At 45.4% G+C, this 17,332-nt stretch overlaps 1 protein-coding gene across 3 annotated transcripts in view; it reads right to left on the bottom strand.

Moving 5' to 3' along the window:
* Positions 1 to 1,906: 1,906 nt before the first annotated feature.
* The window catches only part of ZNF618 (zinc finger protein 618), a 222,548-nt gene continuing 207,122 nt past the window's right edge, over positions 1,907 to 17,332 (bottom strand). For all 3 annotated transcript variants that reach the window (XM_043981461.1, XM_043981462.1, XM_043981463.1), the window contains 3 exons: positions 15,571 to 15,648; positions 5,148 to 5,249; positions 1,907 to 4,572 (listed from right to left, as the gene is read on the bottom strand). In XM_043981461.1, the coding sequence (XP_043837396.1) occupies positions 3,059 to 4,572; positions 5,148 to 5,249; positions 15,571 to 15,648 (1,694 nt within the window). In that variant the 3' untranslated portion in view covers positions 1,907 to 3,058. The remainder of the gene's footprint in view (positions 4,573 to 5,147; positions 5,250 to 15,570; positions 15,649 to 17,332) is intronic.

The raw sequence follows: 17,332 nt of genomic DNA, 5'->3' as shown, positions 1-17,332 counted from the left end.
AATACGCAGTGGAATTCACTTAAAATCTCAAGAATGAGAGGGGAACACTCTTCTCTAGTCCAGTCCAATCCCTGGATGTTGGTGGGGAAAAGCAGGGGATGAGGCAACAACGAGGTAAGACTGGTTGTTTACTTTGAATTTAAAAATAAACATTTTCACTGTAGTACAGTTTCTAAGCATCAGAGTGATAAGGGCCAAACACTTATTTTTAAGAACCATAGACAAAGTTCATTTCCCTGGGTACAGCAGGTAAGGGATACACAAGAGCAACCGACCACCCAGCTTGGCAGGGAGAAAATAGCAATCCCCCTTCCCCCCAACTCTGTCCCCTGGGATCATCATTTCCTTTTATCAAAATGATACATGCAATCAACTCAAATGCAGAAACCATAAACCACCCTGATGACATTTCTCTTTAAATACCCCAGACGAGAGGAGCAGGGTTAGGGTGTGTAAATCAAAGTGATCTCTCCTCCCCCAAAAGACCATGATCTGAGCCTGGGGCTCTCAGCACCTTACTACTTTTCAAACAACCTCACTCCTACGGCTAGCACAAGGGAGTGTTTGGAAGGAGAGAGTCCAAGAATTGCTCACAGGTCAATGAGAAACAAGGGAAGAAGATGGGAATTCTACTTTCCCTCTTCATGGCATGAGGCCTTTGATTGTGGAAGTTGTTGTTTGTCCTTCTTACTTGAAGAGGACCATGACAGATGTCATGACTTGCAATGAACTGGCTTTAAGTGAGGGAGGGCCGTGCAAAATCACCAACCTCACTCTCTCTTTCAGGGCCATTTGGGTCCAGTGGCAAGATATACATCAGGATGACTGGATATGACCCTGGATGTTTGAGGCAATCGTGGTTAAGTGACCTGCCCAGGATCACACAGCTAGTAAGTGTCTGAAGGGAGATTTGAACTCAGGTCCTCCTGACTCCTGGGCCAGTGCTCTATCCACTGTGCCACCTAGCTGCCAGACTATGGAGGTATCTGATGGTAAAATGGTGTAATGCATAAGTTACTCATGAGCTATTCCTTACCTAAGATGTTAGAACGTCTTTGCAAGAAAGGCAAATGATACAGGAAACTATCTGGGGTCACCTTCTGAGAGGGCCAACAGCCTCAACTCTTTCCACATAATAGTGGAAAAGCTACACCTAAACAGCATTACCTTAAATACGCATATCAAAGACTATACAGTACATAAGCCTAGAGTGACAGCATTCTGATCCCTTCTAGCCCATCTCTAGCCAGTGAGTACCAAGTAGAAAACTGCTATCTCTAGGATCAGGCCAGATGGCCACTGCCAGCCTCTGAGTCCACAGATCTCAAATCCCTGTGTCCAGAGAAAGGAAATCAAAATCTCACAACTGGGAGGGACCCCCAAAATGATGTAGTCAAGTCAGGATCAACTTGAATACACTCCTGAAGGCTAAATCCCCTGACACTGGACTTTGGCTTGGAGTCTGCAGAGGCCCCAAGGCATCCAGCCCTATTGCCTTGTAGGAATATGGTTCTGAGTCAAACATCAGGACCCCCAGGGCTGACCAACTTGCATCCCCTGCTCTGATGGTCTGGGGCAGCAGGACCAAGGGCTAGACAAGGGGGGAAGCTGTGGGTCTGACATGCCACTGGACAGGAACTCTGATCAACTCACAAGCCTCTAATGAGCTAGAACAATTCAGTGATGTGATGAGTAGTGTAATGCACTATAGGTATTTCGGTTAGACATTCCTGGTACTAGAGACAAATGAGGCAAAACGAACCAGGAGGGTATATTCTTTTCACTCACATTCAGAAGATATCCTAAGTCACATGCTCCCACCGGATGTGATGCTATGCTTGTGAAATCATGGAATCCTCTGCATCGTTACACCCCCCACCCCCACCCCGACCCGCTCACCCCCATGCCTTCGGAAGGATCACATCCTTTGGAGATCTGGACTGTACAAGGAAGGCTTAATCCAAATGGTAGGATGTCAGTTACACCACTGAGATGAGCTAGTATACAGTGTGACTTGGGGAGGAGGGGTAGAGGGGAAGCAGGAAGGGAAAAGGTGTTTTTTAAAACCATAAACATAAGTTACAGACATTCAGTGCCTCTTAGAGGGTTCTCAATCAAACTTTAAAAACAAACAAAAAAACAAACAAAAGAAAGGTTAAAACCCACTAAAATGTTTTTAAAAACTCAAAAAACTAAGGTGTGGAGATAGTTTACTAGAGCAACTACTTCTCTGAAAATTGTCTTTTCTCCATCTTATATTTTAAAAAAGCAAAAAGTCCTTTTTGTTTCCATAATGTCTCCTTTCCTGATCTGAGAGATAGGTGTGTTTCTAGAACGCAGCTGCCTTTATAACATGTGACAGATGTTAGGAAGGCGGCTGATCAATGCCCTGAAAATATACAAGGTAATTGGAGAAGCAAAGTCCAGTGCAGGTATTGTCCACTTAATGCAGATTCAAATATCCATGGTAAGACAGCCCTGAAGGGGAGAGGAGGAGGAGAAGGGAGAGGGAAGGGAGGAGAAATCAAAGAAACTTCAAGTCACTTTTAGATCTCAGCTGCCTGAAGCCTTTACAACGTCAGCCTCCTACTGGTGCACACCTGAAAACATGGAAAGTCTGTTTAAAAAAACCCCTGATGGAGACAAGAAGCATTTTCCTGGTAAAGTACTCCCTATCTCACATATACTCATCTTTTCTCACACACCCCACATCATACAATGTGTCCACACGGATGTGTGTTCACGAGTACTGGGGCGTATATGTGGATGTGTGTATGTGGGTTCTTGGTCTGTTTAAGCAGACCTGAGGAACCACATACTCACTTACACAATGGATGTGTATTTATCCATATAGTATACACACATATGGACATGCACATGTGTGTGCCCACACATGCTTATGCATGTACACATAGAAAAAGCACTTAAGTTTCCAGGGGCATTTATAATGAGGTCCACAGTGTTTAGAACTTAAATTCCTTTTCTTTGATTGCGACAGTGTTTTATAGTTATTATTATTATTATTATTATCATTATTATTTTAAACTAAAAGACAGTTTTAAAGCATGTTGGACTTCAAAAACATGAGTTTGTTCATGTCTTCGGGACTAAGAAGTCGCCTCCTTTTAATGAGAAGTGCTTGCTCACACATATTTACACACTCACTCCTGGCCCCCACGGCGGGCACCGCGAGGAGCCAAAAGGCCAGTTTGGCCAGTTTCGTATGCTTTTGGGTAACACACGACCAGTACTGAAAGAGGTCAGGGGTGGACTGGAAGAGAGGTTCCTGCAAATAATCATAAACTTCATTTTTCCCCAACCGGTCATCTTCCTGAGCGGTGGCGGCCTCACCGGCGGCCCGTGGCTTCTTGGTGGAAGGCTCAAAGTCGGCTTCCTCAGTCCAGGACTCCTTCACCTCATTGATGAGCTCACACACCTTGCCGATGATCTCCTCGTGCTGGTATGGTGGCACGGGCCGCAGCTTCTGCTGGGGGTCCAGGATCATGGCGACCTTGTGGGCTGAGTGCACCTTGAAGTTCTCCTTCAGGGCCTCCAGAAAGAGGTGGCAGAGCTTGCTGACGACCCCGGCATCGTTGGCCTTGGAGGTGAAGAGCTTCTCCAGCTTGACGTAGGTGGGCAGCACCAGCTGTAGGGTGGGCCGGCTCTCGTGGCTCAGCTCTATCACCGCCTGCTTCACGGGGGCCAGGATGGCGGCCAGGTTGCTCAGCAGGTGCTTGTTCAGGTTCTGGATGAGGTTCATCTTCTTGGCGCGGCTGTAGAACTCACAGATCTGCTCATAGCGCTCATGCACTAGCAACAGAGAGTCTGTCACTGAGTTCCAGCAGGGCGGGGGCGAGGTCTCCTCCAGGGAGCCGAAGGTCTCCTTCGAGAGGCCCGTGGAGCCCGCCAAGTCTTCACAGACATTCAGCAGCTCGATGACCTCGTGCATGTTGCGGGCCTGCAGTGTCCGCTTGTTCAGCACACCCTGCACCACCGAGTTCAAGGCACAGGCCGAGCAGCGAAGGCACATGCCAGCCTTGGAGAAGGCAGATGAGTTCACCCTGCAGTCGGTCACATAGACTGTCCTAATCTCTGACATCACAAACTCAGACAGCACGTTCTGTACCCAGTGGTGGATGAAATCCCCACTGTCCCGGATGTCCACGCCCTTGATCCCCAGGACATAGCTCTTGATGTGGTTGCCCTCAGCCTGGTAGGCTGTCAGGATGTAGCAGGAGTCAGGGCCGACGCTCTGTGAGTGGCAGGTCACACCGATGCCCAGGCAGGCGTTGCTGCCCAGGGCACAGGTGACCTTCACCTTCACCTGGTTGTACATCCGAGGCAAGTGTTTCAAGGCCAGTGTGTTGAAGTTGCCAAGGATCTCAGTGACTGAGAAGGCGCCGTAGCGGGCACCGCTGTCCACCAGGGTCTGGGCCAGTTTAAGGAACTCCTTCCCGCTCACCACGCTCAGCGTGCCCAAGTCTGCACACATCACTCGTAACAACCTCTCCGCGATGTTCTGCCGCTCCTTCTCTGGGATGGTGCTGTTGGGCACTGAACCGCTCACTGAAGCTACAGAGATAGAGGAGGGGAAGAATAGGGGACAAAGCAGAGAGTGATCATTCCCAGCAAAGGACACTTGGAACTTGGTTCATCATTCTGGGGGAAAGGTTCAGGGGATCTTTTGTCTACATATGATAAAAACAACAATAATAACGGCTGATGTTTATATAGGGCCTATTATGTGCCAGACATTGGGCTAAGCTGTTCCAAATATGACCTCATTTGATCCTCACAAGAGCCCTGAGATGTAGGTGCTATTATGATCCCATTTTACAGATGAGGAAACAGAGACAGACAGAGGAGAAGTGACTTGCCCAGAGTCATCTGGCACTTAGTAAGTGTCTGAAGCTGGATTTGAACTCAGATCTTCCTGAGTTCAGGCCCAAGCCTACTGACTTCAATAGGCCTCAGTTTCTTCATTTACAGAATGGATGTGCTTTCTCTTCTCCTGCTTCTCCCTTAGGGGAAGCAAGTAGCCTAGAGGTGAAACGTGAGAACTCATCAGCATAGCAGGGAGCTGTCCAGGGGCGGTGGGAGAAGGCAGGGGGCAGGGGCACAGAAGGGAGGCCGCCCACTCAACATACTGTTGTTGGTGCTGTTCCTTTGAGGTTGTGGTTTCCACTTCTCTTCCACAACAGCTGCAGGCGACCTCGGCTGGTTGAAAGCGATGTTGTTCTCATTGTCAGCTGTGAGACACAGAAGAAGGTGATGATTAAGCCCCAGCTCAGTAAGATGCTTTCAAGCTATGCCCCGCCCACCACCCATGCCAGGATTCAGGCTCCCGGCTCCAGTCAAGACCACCTAGGCAGTCTTCTGAAAAGCCCATTGAGAAACATGGGCTTCTTAATGACTTAAACCACAGGTTTGTTTATGTGTGTGTGTGTGGTTTCCCCCCAATTAAAGTGATGGCCAGAATCCACTGGCAGAGAGAGATGTTCTATAAAGCCGACTACTGGTCCCTCCTTGGCAACTTTCCCCTAATACTTTCCTGATCAGTCTAGCTCCAGCCCCACTGCTAGCTCACTATGTGACTCTGGACAAGTCATTTCCCTTCTTTGGGCCTCAGTTCAATACTCTGTAAAATGAAGGGATTGGACTAATTGGTCTGTGAGGTTCCTTCTGGCCCTGCCATTCTGTGTGCTCTGACATACTGTGTTCTCATGTCTCTTCTAGCCCCGATATCCTGTGTTTTAAGGCCCCTTCTATCTCTGACATTCTGTGTCCTAAGATCTCTTCTACCTCTGATATCTGTGTTCTAAGGCCTGTTCTAGATCTAATATATGTTTTAAGGTTCCTCACTGCTCTGACATTCTAAGGCCCCTTCTAGGTATGACATTGTGTCCCAAGGGCCCTTCCAGGTCTAACACTGTTCCAAGAATCCTTATATTTCTGGTATTCATTTTTTCCAAGGCCCCTTCCAGCCCTGACATTTGATGTTCCAAAGGCACTTGAGGCTTTAACATTCTAAGTACCAAGGAAGGTCCCTTGCAGCTCTCACATTCTAAGCTCTAAGACCCCAATACACTATCACTCTTATGTTCAGAGTCCTTCTAGCTGGCACACAACATTTCATATTTTGAGATCTTTTCCTACAGTACATTAGATTAATTCCTCTGGCTCTGGAGTCAGAAGATGTGGGTTCAAATCTTACCTCTGATCTCACTACCTGTGTGACTTGTATGAATCTTTTAAATTCCCTGGGCTTCGGTTTGCTCATGAAAGAGTTGAACTAGAGAGCCTGGAGGTCCCTTCTGGCTGTGATCTCACTGTCCCTTCCAGCTCTGACACTCCAAGAACACACTTGCCACTGTCCATGGTAGGGCAGGGTGAGAGCACAATGTTTCCGGATAGGAAACTGAGAAGGTAGTTTATTAGAGGGAATTACCCTCTGTGATTCAATACCAAGTTAATGAGATTTGTGTATTTGGGCTTGATCCTCCTTATCAGACAGGTTGTGAACTGCACAGATCATGGCTCCTCAAATTCACTCAATGGTGCCAAGCCTTTAATCCCAGTTCAGCCTAGCTGTCCCTTTTATTCCTGTGCACTGGATTGCCGGGAAGGCATTATACAGCAGCACCAGACCTGAACAAAGCAGTCTAAAGGAAGTCAGAGCTGTATATTGTACTGTATAATTACAGACTAAATTCCCCCTTCTTTGTATTCTGCTGTTCTAGCTCAGAAACCCAGGCACCAATTTGCATTTTAATTGCTTCTCTCCATTGTGTTGCTGTTTGGGGAGGAGGATGCACCTATAATCTTCCCTAATTATGGTTTAGCCTCCAAAACTCACTAAAGGAAGTGCTGGAGGGCCGACAATTCTTCTGTCAGGAACCTGGAGTTCTGAGGATTTCATTCTTCTCCAGAGAAGAGGAACCCAACCCAGAAGAGAAACTGAAACCTCTGGGACAGAACTGCTAAGATTAATTAAAAATAATAACAAAAACTAAGAATTACGGTGCTCAAAGGTATACAAAGTGCTTTACGCAAATTATCTCATTTGATCCTTATGACAACCCTGTGACTTCGGTGCAATTATTATCTCCATCTTACTATGATTAGGAAACTAAGGCTGAGTTGGGTTAAGTAATTTGTTAGGTTCGTATAAGTCAATAAGCATTTATTAAGCAGCCACTATGCATCTGGCATTGTACTAGGTGCTAGAGATACAAAGAAAGGCCAAAACAACAACAGCAACAACAACAAAATCAGTTCGTGCTTTCAAGAAATTCAGTCTAATCCAGCCTCAGACACTTGACACTTACTTACTAGCTGTGTGACCCTGGGCAAGTCACTTAACCCCAATTTGCCTCACCAAAAAAAAAAAAATAGAATTTAAAAAAAAGAAAGGAAATTCAGTCTAATGGGGGCCATGTGGCCAGTAAACGTCTGAGGCTGGATTTGAATTCAAGACATCCAGACTCCAAATCTAGCACTGTCCGCTATTCCACCAAGCTGCCTATTATTTAATCGCAGAGGAAAGATACTTTGGGCACAAATATTTGGGGCAATCTAGTAGGAACCCTACAGGTCCTCTAGTTCCAACCCCTTATTTTACAGATTAGGAGACTGAGACCCACAGAGGGTGGAATGACTTGCCCACAGTCACACAGGGTTACTCACAGGGTGGCATAGCTGGACATCTGGACTCTCATGGCAAAACTACTCAAGCAAGGCCTTCCTACAACCTGGTCCTAAGAAACTTCTCCAGGTTTCTCTCTCACTGTTCCCCACCACGTAACCTCTGTTCCAGGCTTCTACTTGTGTCTGGCCTTTTGGGTTTCCAAGATTTCGATTGAGTGGTTATCAGGCCCCTGCTGCTCTTCCTAAACACATCTCATCTGTGCTTCAGGACTCACCTCTTCCAGGAAGTCTTCCCTGAAAAGCCCAGTGTTTTTCTTGCCTCCGAGTTTCTCTAACATTCTCTATCTCTATGCCTCATTTGACCCTGAGCACATGATGCTCTCTGTTATTAGTGGACTTTTTTAGAGCTATCTATCTTATTTTTCCTACTGGACCATAAGCAGAGACAAGGTTTCACTCATCTTTGGAACCACCCTCCAGTATCTAGCACAACTCCCTGCTGCACTGAGTAGGCACTGTGGAAATATTTGTTGAGTGATTCACTAACTGACCCAATTAACGAATATTTGCACACACATACACACATATACATCAGAGGAAAATTTTCAAAGATCAGTTTCTCAAAGTTGTTTCCTCTTTTTAACTTAACCCATTCCCCAGAACAAAGTCCCTATTTTGTGTAAGGCACTGGGCTTCTGCTGAGGATGCAAGAGCAAAAATGAAAAATACCCCCCTTCCTTCAAGTGACAAATAGTCCTGGGGTAGCGCAATGTGTACACAGATAAGTAAATACAAACTAATTTGATAAGAGAGTCCTACACCCAGGGAGGCAGGACAGGTGTGAGGTGTCATCTGATCTGAGCCTGGAAAGAAGTTAGGAATCCTAAGAGACAGAGGCGAGGAGGGAGGGCATTTAAGGGATGGGACTCCTGCGTAATGGAACCAAGGTTAGGAAGCAAGAAGACCGGTTTGTCTGGAAGGTAGGTTATGTGAAGGAAATAATAAAAAAACAAGTCTAGGAACTTTACTGGAGTAAGGTTAGGAAAGATTTAAAATCCCAAGCAGATCTTTTTGTGGTAGCTAAGAATTGGAAATTATCATTTGGGGAGTGACTGAATAATCTGTGGTATATGATTATAATGGATTATTATTGTGTTATAAGAAATGACAAGCAGGATGATTTCAAAAAACCTGGAAAGACTCATATGAACTGATGTACAGTGAAGTGAGCAGAACCAGGAGAATATTGTGCACAGTAACAGCATTATTGTTCTATAAGCAATTATGAATGACTTAACCACTCTCAGCAATACGATGATCCAAGACAATCCCAAAGGACTAATGATGAAGCATACAATTCACCTCCAGAGAAAGAACTGATATTGAAGCATTCTATTTTGCGTTTTCTCTTTTTGTCACTTGAGTCTTTTTCTTTCTTTTTCTTTTTTTTTTTTTGCAGGGCAATGAGGGTTAAGTGACTTGCCCAAGGTCACACAGCTAGTAAGTGTCAAGTAAGTGTCTGAATCCAGATTTGAACTCAGGTCCTCCTGAATCCAGGGCCAGTGCTTTATCCACTGTGCCACCTAGATGTCCCTCACTTGAATCTTTTTATGTAAAATGACTAATATGGTAATGTTTTACATAATTGCACATGTATAACCTCAACTGATTGCTTGCAACCTTGGTGAGGGGGGAGAGGAGGGAGGGCGGGAATGAGAGAGGAATAGAATTTGGAACTCAAATTTTAAATAAATAAACAAACAAATAAATAAGAATCAGAAATCGAAGGAATGCCCACCAATTAGGGAATGGCTGAATAATTTGTGGTATATGAATGTAATGGAATACTATAAAGCTGTAAGAAATGATGAATAGGCAGACTTCAGAAAAACCTGGAAAGACTTATATGAACTGATACAAAGTGAAAAGAGCAGAACTAGGAGAACACTGTACACAGTAACAGTAACATTGTACAACGGAAAGTTGTGAATGACTTAGCTCTTCTCAGCAATACCACAATCTAAGACAATCCCAAAGGATTCAAGATAAAAAATGCTATCTACCTCCAGAGAAAAGAACTGATGTCTGAATACAGACTGAAGCAAACTAATACTCTCTCATTCTCTGTCTCTGTCTCTCCTTCTAGCACAAAATGACTAATGGAAATGTTTTACATGACTGCACATGTATAATCTATATCAGATTGTTTACCATCTCAGGGAGAAGGGAAAGGAGGGGATAGAGTTTGGAACTCAAAACTTTTTTTAAAAAAAAATCAGTGTTAAAAATTGTTTTACATGTAATTGGGGGAAAAGAAAATATTATTTTAAAAAATAAAGGGCATGGGAAAAAAATCCCAAGCTGAGTGGACTGTTTTGTCCTTGAAACACCAAAGAATCACTGAAGATTTTTGAGCAGGGGAGTAGCATCACCAGATTTGTACTTTGGTAAGATATTTTACTAACACAGTTAACAAGAGCTTAGGGGGGGAGGGGGGTTGAGAGCGAGCTCAAGCATTCAGAGGCTATTATTATAACAGTTCAGATATTAGATGTAATGATGGTTTGAACTAGGCTGGCAGCCATGTAAGTGGAGAAAAAGGGACACAGATAAAAGGTATTGTGGGAGGAAAAACAGATATGACTTGATGACTGATTAGATAGAGAGATAAGAGTAGGGAGAGGTTAAGAATTTGAGGTTACAAACATGGAAGGTTAGTAAGGATGGATGATGATTGGAAGGACTGTGAAGAGAGAGAGAGATACAAGAGATGCTGTGATGGAAGAACACATATGACCTAATGACTGATTAGACGGGAGAAGGCAGGCAGGATGGGAAGAGTTGGGGATGATGTTGAGGCAATAGACCTGAGTGACTAGGAAGATAGTGGTGCCCTTGTTAGACATAAGGAGGTTACTTCAGGCATTCCAACTATTGCCATCTTTGTGTTATTTTGTCTAGAATCATAAAACTTCTGAACTTCAAGCATTGGAAAGGACCTACGAGAATACCTAGTCCATTTTCTTCAATTTAACAATGAGGAAACTGAGGCCAAGAGGAGTGACTTGTCCACACAGCTAGTGCTAGAAAATCATCGAGGGCTCCCATTTGCCAGTCCGGTACTCTTCCCATTGCAAGGTGCTATCATTTCATACATACTCCATAGTATATGAATCTTTTCGAGCTGTCTTCTTCCTTAAAGACTTCCAACCTATTCCTTTGGAATGACACCTTTGGAAGTTTCTCCCTAGCTCCTAGAATATGTGCAAAGCAGTTATGTCTTTCTCATCTGAATAGAAGCAAGCACACCCACATCCTGATTCTTGGCACTCATAATTAAATTCCAAGACACTCAAGACCCTGTATTCTCATAACTCTTGACCTCCAAATGACTTTGGCTCCCCCTATCCTATCCCTTGCCCTAGTACTCAGCAAAGGGAAGCCTCCACCCAAAAATACCAAATGATAGTCATGCTGACACCAAGATTAGTAATTCAGTTCTGCAGCTCTACCCAGCAACCAGGCCACCATTGTAACCAATAAGGCTCACCTAGGTGGCACAGTGGTTAGAACATTGGGCCTGGAGTCAGGAAGACCTGAATTCAAATCTGACCTCAGATACTTATTGGTGGTGTGACCCTGGGCAGGTCACTTAACCCTGTTTGCCTCATTTTCCTCATCTATAAAAATGAGCTGGAGAAGGGAATGGCAAACCACTCTAGTATCTTTGCCAAGAAAACCCCAAATGAGGTCCCAACAAGTTGGGCGTGACTGAAAAACAACAACAAAGAATCAACCCACCTCAAGTCCCTCTTCCTAGCCACTGAATATTTATTTAATTGGAAAAAAATAGATGTCTCTTGGGACCAGGAAGTAACTGAGTGATGACCATGACTCCCACACAAATATGCACTAACCCTTTCACAACATACTTATTGACTTAGCATAATTACACATAGTTAAAAAAGACAACTATCTATAACCTGTGATTTCATCAATATAGGATTTCCCAGTGAGGAAATTCCATCTATGAACACAGATGAGCACTTGCACACTGTATACCTCATGGCCTTAAAGAATTGCCTGGGAGGCTCTGAGAAGCTAAAAGAATTAGCCAGGGTCACAGAACAAGTGTGACTCCAAGGCTAGATTTGAACTCGACTCTTTTTGGTTCTGAGGCCAATGCTCTATTGAGTATGCTACCCTGACTCTTGTGTAATAGAAACATTGGATAAATGACTTCCCGTATCTGGACCTCAGTTTCCTTATCTGTCAAATGACAAGGTTGAACCAGATGTTCTCTAAAGTACTATCTAACACTGACATGGTGATTCTATGAGGTGGAAAGAAAAGGGAGAGCATAGGAACTATGAAAAGAAGCTGGGAAGGGAAAGGACAGTGAGAAGAGGAAGAAGTGAAGGGAAAAGATGAGGAGCTGAAGGAGAGGAGAATGCCAAAAAGTGGAAAGGAGGAGGAGGAATGGGCAGAAAGCCTCCCGGGGACACTTTCTTCTTCCTTCCAATACTCTCCAAACCCAGCACATCTGCCTCTAAAGGATGCTCGGTGGCCCCCACACCACTACTAGTGCCGCAAATATCCCCAAGACCAGCGTCCAAGCAACCCACCTGGGAGCTGTTCCAACCCTCAGAAGCAGCAACCCCACGGAAGGGCCCTTCCCGGGTTCCTCTCTGGCCATTTTCCACAGTGAAAAAAAGCAGAGATGAGCTGTGGAAAGGGAAACACAGCCAGACAGACTGGGTGTGGTCTGTCCACAGAGACCTGCCTTCCGTGCTAAGCAAAATGAAGGGTTGGAGGGGGCACAGTCAGGTATTCACTTCCCACTTGTCTGGAAACAAATGGTCCAGAGTGACTTTCTAACCCCATTGTGTACAGTCAAGAGGGCAAAAGGCTGAGCTGGGGCGGGGTGAGGAGGTGGGCAGGGGTGGGGAAGGGAACTTGCCCTAGTGGCCTGATGGGGAATAGCTATAGACCTGTGTCTGTGACTTGGGGGAAGTTTCTACTTCCTCAAAGGGCTAGTTTAGTAGACTTTGCTTTTCTACTAGGATATTCTGAGTCCTGTTCACTACGATTACTCAGTCCAAACTCAAGAGCCAAGTTAATAATGGTTTCTCTCTCTTCTCTTCTCCTTTTTTCCTTCCTTCCTCTTTCTCCCTCCCTCCCTCTCGCTTTTCTTCTTCTTCCTTTCTTTTTCTTTTCTTTTCTTAAAGACTGGGTCTCCCTATCTCACCCAGGTAGGGAGTACAGTAGCCACTCATGAGCCTAACACCACCCTGATTGGCATGGAAGCATTGCTCTGTTCTGTTTTGCTTCTTCTTAAGCAGCCTAGTGGCCTCCCCCTCCCAGTTCATTGTAGTGGGGCTGATTTAGTGTGAATATTTGATAGGTTTTAGCCCCTCTGTAGTTCAGAACTTCTTAGCTCAATCAAACCAGCAGCCTCGGTTTCCCCTAGTAGCAGGGATTGCATGTCTGTGCACTACACTCACAACATAATGATGGTTTCTTGTTGCTGTTTATCCTTTGTTCTCAAAGATGACCACAATATTGAGGAGGAGAAGTCATGATTTGCACTGAATTGGATTTAAGTGAGGGAGGGCTGTGCAAGGTCACCAAACTCATTCTCTCTTCCAGAGCCACCTGGGTCCAGTGGCAAGATAATATATACCAGGATGACTAGAGATGGGCCTGGATGTTTTAAGGCAATTGGAGTTAAGGAACTTGCCCAGGATCACACAGCTAGTAAGTGTCTGAGATAAGATTTGAACTTAGGTTCTCTTGACTCCAGGGCCAGTGCTCTATCCACTGTGCCACTTAGCTATCCCATGATGATTCTAAGATAACATGGAAGCCAGAGGTGGGGGGAGGGAAGGGGGGAAAGAAGGCTGTTCCTGTGTCCAGGGTTTGAATCAAGAAGGGATGAGTGGTTAAAGAGGTCCTCACAGACAGAGAAGGAGAAAGTAGAAGCAGCCAATCAGCATGCAATGAGTAAAAGAAATGTCCTAGGTTTCTGATACCCTACCCAAGGCTATGGCATCTGCCCCTTCTGAAGAAGAGAACTTAATCTTAATTGGTCCCTGGCTAAAGGAAGATGACCAATCATGATAGTTTAGAGAATTACACCCTCCCCTGCAACAACACTGTTGGAGGAGGTAGGGATTTATCTCACAGGGGCCATCTGGCTAATGAAATGCTGGTAGTTACTATTCTTAGGATGAATAAGCTGGAGAGAGTTCTAATTGAATATACTCCCTACAAGTTCCACTGTTGCCTTTGCACCTTTCTCAGCAGAGTGGACTTAATGAGACGCACAATTAAGTCCCCCTGGGTGTATATGAAGCTGGCATTCTGAATGGCTACCAGAATGTAGCCTGCTCCCTAACCTTCCCAGGAAGAATGAAAGAGTGGAATTATTGGAGCCTCTGAAACCTGTGACACAGGACACCATTTGGGCTACCTGCCCAGGGCCACCATTACCTATCCAAAATAATGTAATTATTAGCAGGACCAATTAACTTCACAAGCAGAAACCTCCAGGGTGAGATGAGAGATACAAGGCAGGAGCCCATACTCAAAAAATATCCACACACACCCAGCCTGATGTCTGATATTGCACACTTAAAAGTATATTCCTATGGACTTTGAAGAAGGTTTTTCCGTCTCCAAAAGGTGCCCACTAAAATAAAGTTATCCACAAGAGCAGTAACATCATAATCCATTACCAGGAGTATGGGGTGAGTGTGGGAGGGGAGGCAGGGAAGAAGAAAGGAGGTTCTAACAGCCATCTGAAAGCAGGATCATGGGCCAGGAAGGGTGGAAAGGAAAAGCAGAGGCAAGACAAAGAGCTTTCCAAGAACAAGGAGGTGATAGTCCCTCTGCCCTGGGAGCATAGACAGCCTCATTGGGTGTAGTCTTGAGGTCTGAGTGCCACAGTTTAGGAGAACATTGATAAACTGGATGCTATTCAGAGCAGGGCAATCGGAATGTTACAGGGCCCTGCATCTGTGTTAGATGAGGAATAGCAGAAGGAACCTCAGATGTTTAGCCTTGAGAAGAAAAGACTCAGTCAGGGGAACCTGAGAGTGGTTTTCAAGGATCTGAAGTCATCAAGGAGGATGTGATTTAGAGGACAGAACTGGCAACAAGGATTAGAAGAAAATTTAGGCTTAACATCAGGAAGAACTTCCTCTCAACCAAACTAGCCAGCCAGAAGGACAATGGGCTGCCTAGACACCTGGTGCCTTCTCCCTCTTTGGACACCTTTAGGCAGAGTCTTCGAGATGATTTATCAAGTTACATTGGAGGAGATAGTTTTACAGGTTCAACTAGATGGATGCTAAGGTTTCTTCCAACTCTAAATTCTGGAATTCTGGGATTCACTGATTTCACAATTTGGTCATGAACCAGACCTGAGTATTAGAGATAGGTTGTACAGTGCTGTGTCCAGACCTGGGGCTTTGAGGCCAGAATTCAAGCTCCAACTTGGTTAGACAAGCTCTAATGACAATCCTAATCATCTGAATAGCTTTTTAGAGTTCACAAAGTGCTTTTGTGATGATTGTCCTGTGACGTAGGCAAGGCTACCCTATCCCCATCTTACAAATGAGTTAACTGAAATCTAGAGAGACCAGATAGCAAGTGAATGGAAGAGAAGCAGAACCTTTATCTCCTAATTCCTAGGCCTGTCATCTGTCCGTTATTCTTGGTTTGGATAAAATCTCATTTAGGCTACTAGGGAGAGTTTCTAATGTGCAATGGGCCTCCCCTCCCCCCCATAGTGCAGGCTATCTCACAAGTAAATGCCAGCTGCCTTCTGGGGCAAACACGCACCCTGGGTCCTTGGCCTCAGCTCTCCTTGCGAGCTGAGAGAAGGCTGGGCTCTCAGCCACCTACCCACCCAGGGCTTACCTGCATGGGACTGCATGTGCTCCAGGAGATTGTTATAAAACTGGAACTGGATCCCACAAGCGCCACAGGTGTAAGGTTCTGTTTGGGAAAAACCATTTCAACCTGGTTACAATCAGCACGAGGCTGTGCAGTGCATCTGTACATGCTGCTGTCTGCCGGCCGGCTTAGCTCAGAGCCCTGCACAAGCTGCCCTGGAGCACACCTCTACCTGGCTAGCATGTCTGCATCAGGCACCTGCCAAGCTGCCTACCCTGCACCTGCTGTGCTTATGGTCTTCCAGAGCTCTCCAGAAGAGAAGAGAAACTCCCTATGCCATTCTCCTTTTCTATGCATAGTTTTGTCCAACCTATTTTATTACTTTTTTGAGGAGGGAATTGGCAAACTCTTAGACTATTTCCTTTTGACCTAAAAGTGATCTATTTGGCTATGTTCAAAGGGGTAAATGGCACAAAGGGGGAATTTTTAAAAATCGCCAGGCTCAGGGAGTGACTGAGGCCTTTGTTTACATTTCTGAAAGGAACTGATGGAAGAAGAATAGGAAAGCAGAGAGGCCCCAGAAACTTAAGGAAATTTTAGAAATCTTAGGAATCTAAGCTGTGGGAGTTGCAAAGGTATGACTGCTCACCGAGCAGAGAATCAAAGAGCACCATGTGCTCCTTTTCTCTGCCTCTTCTTGGCAAGTGGCCTGAAAAGCCACAGGCCCATCCCTTGGAGATGTCCACTGCTCCGGGACTGTTGACAGAACTGTAAAGTTTCTTTTGGGGACTGGCTGATAGAGATGAAGGATAGGCAAGCCTGCAGTTCAGGGAAAGGACAGGACACCTGACTGTTAAGCAACTCATCCTTTCATTAAGAGGAGTCATTGGATATCTTTGTGGCTTACCAGGTGTGCACCATACCTTTGCCCATGTAACATCCACCTAGCCTATGCTGTCCCATCCCCACCTTGACATCTATCTTCTTATATTTTCTTTCCCCAATCTCTGTCCTTCCAGTCCCAGTTAGAATGTTACCTTAGGATCACAAACAGAGCTGTGACCTCAGAGGCCGTCTAGTTCAACCTCCCATTCTACAGATGAAGAAACTGAGGCCCAGGGGAATTAAGGGACGAGCCCAAGGTCACATAGGTAGTTAACAGTCTGAGGTGGGATTTGACCCCCATGCTCTTTCCACTGTAGCAGGCGGCTTCTCTTCTCTCTGGGGCTGTCCCTAGAAGGACATTACTTCTCACATCTGCTTCTGTTTGCCTATCTCTTTCACTGTTTCCTTCACAGAGGCTGGTAGTCTATCCTGGCATCAGATCAAACTCGGCCTTCCCCTGACCACCACCATCACCACCATCCAACTGCCAGTGACCCCTCCATGAAATTAGCCTCAATGTGCACATCATTTCCCCTGATAGAAAGTAAGCTCCTTGAGGGGTGGGATTATGTCATGTTTGTCTTTGTATTCTCACACCTAGTATAGTGCCTGGCACATAGTAGGTACTTAACTAATACTCGCTGGTTGTCTTATCTTGAGCACTCTGAGAGCGGAGACTGTGTCTTGCTCATCTTTCCATCTCCCACAAAACATCTAGTTTGAGACCTTTCGTGAAGCAGTCAGACATTTGTTAAACTCACTTTTACATGTGAGGCCTAAACCTGAGGCAGAGGACCCATGTTCCCTCCTCCTGGATCCGTCCTGCCCACCCTATGGGTCCTAAGACCAGGAGATGCCCAAGAGGAAAAGGAGAAGAGACGGCGAAGGGGAAGGAAAGGAA

The sequence above is a fragment of the Dromiciops gliroides genome, chromosome 2 (genome assembly GCF_019393635.1).
Source record: "Dromiciops gliroides isolate mDroGli1 chromosome 2, mDroGli1.pri, whole genome shotgun sequence".
NCBI lineage: Eukaryota > Metazoa > Chordata > Mammalia > Microbiotheria > Microbiotheriidae > Dromiciops > Dromiciops gliroides.
The sequence above is the reverse complement of the archived record's forward strand: the minus strand, read 5'-3'. Positions and strand labels throughout refer to the sequence as shown.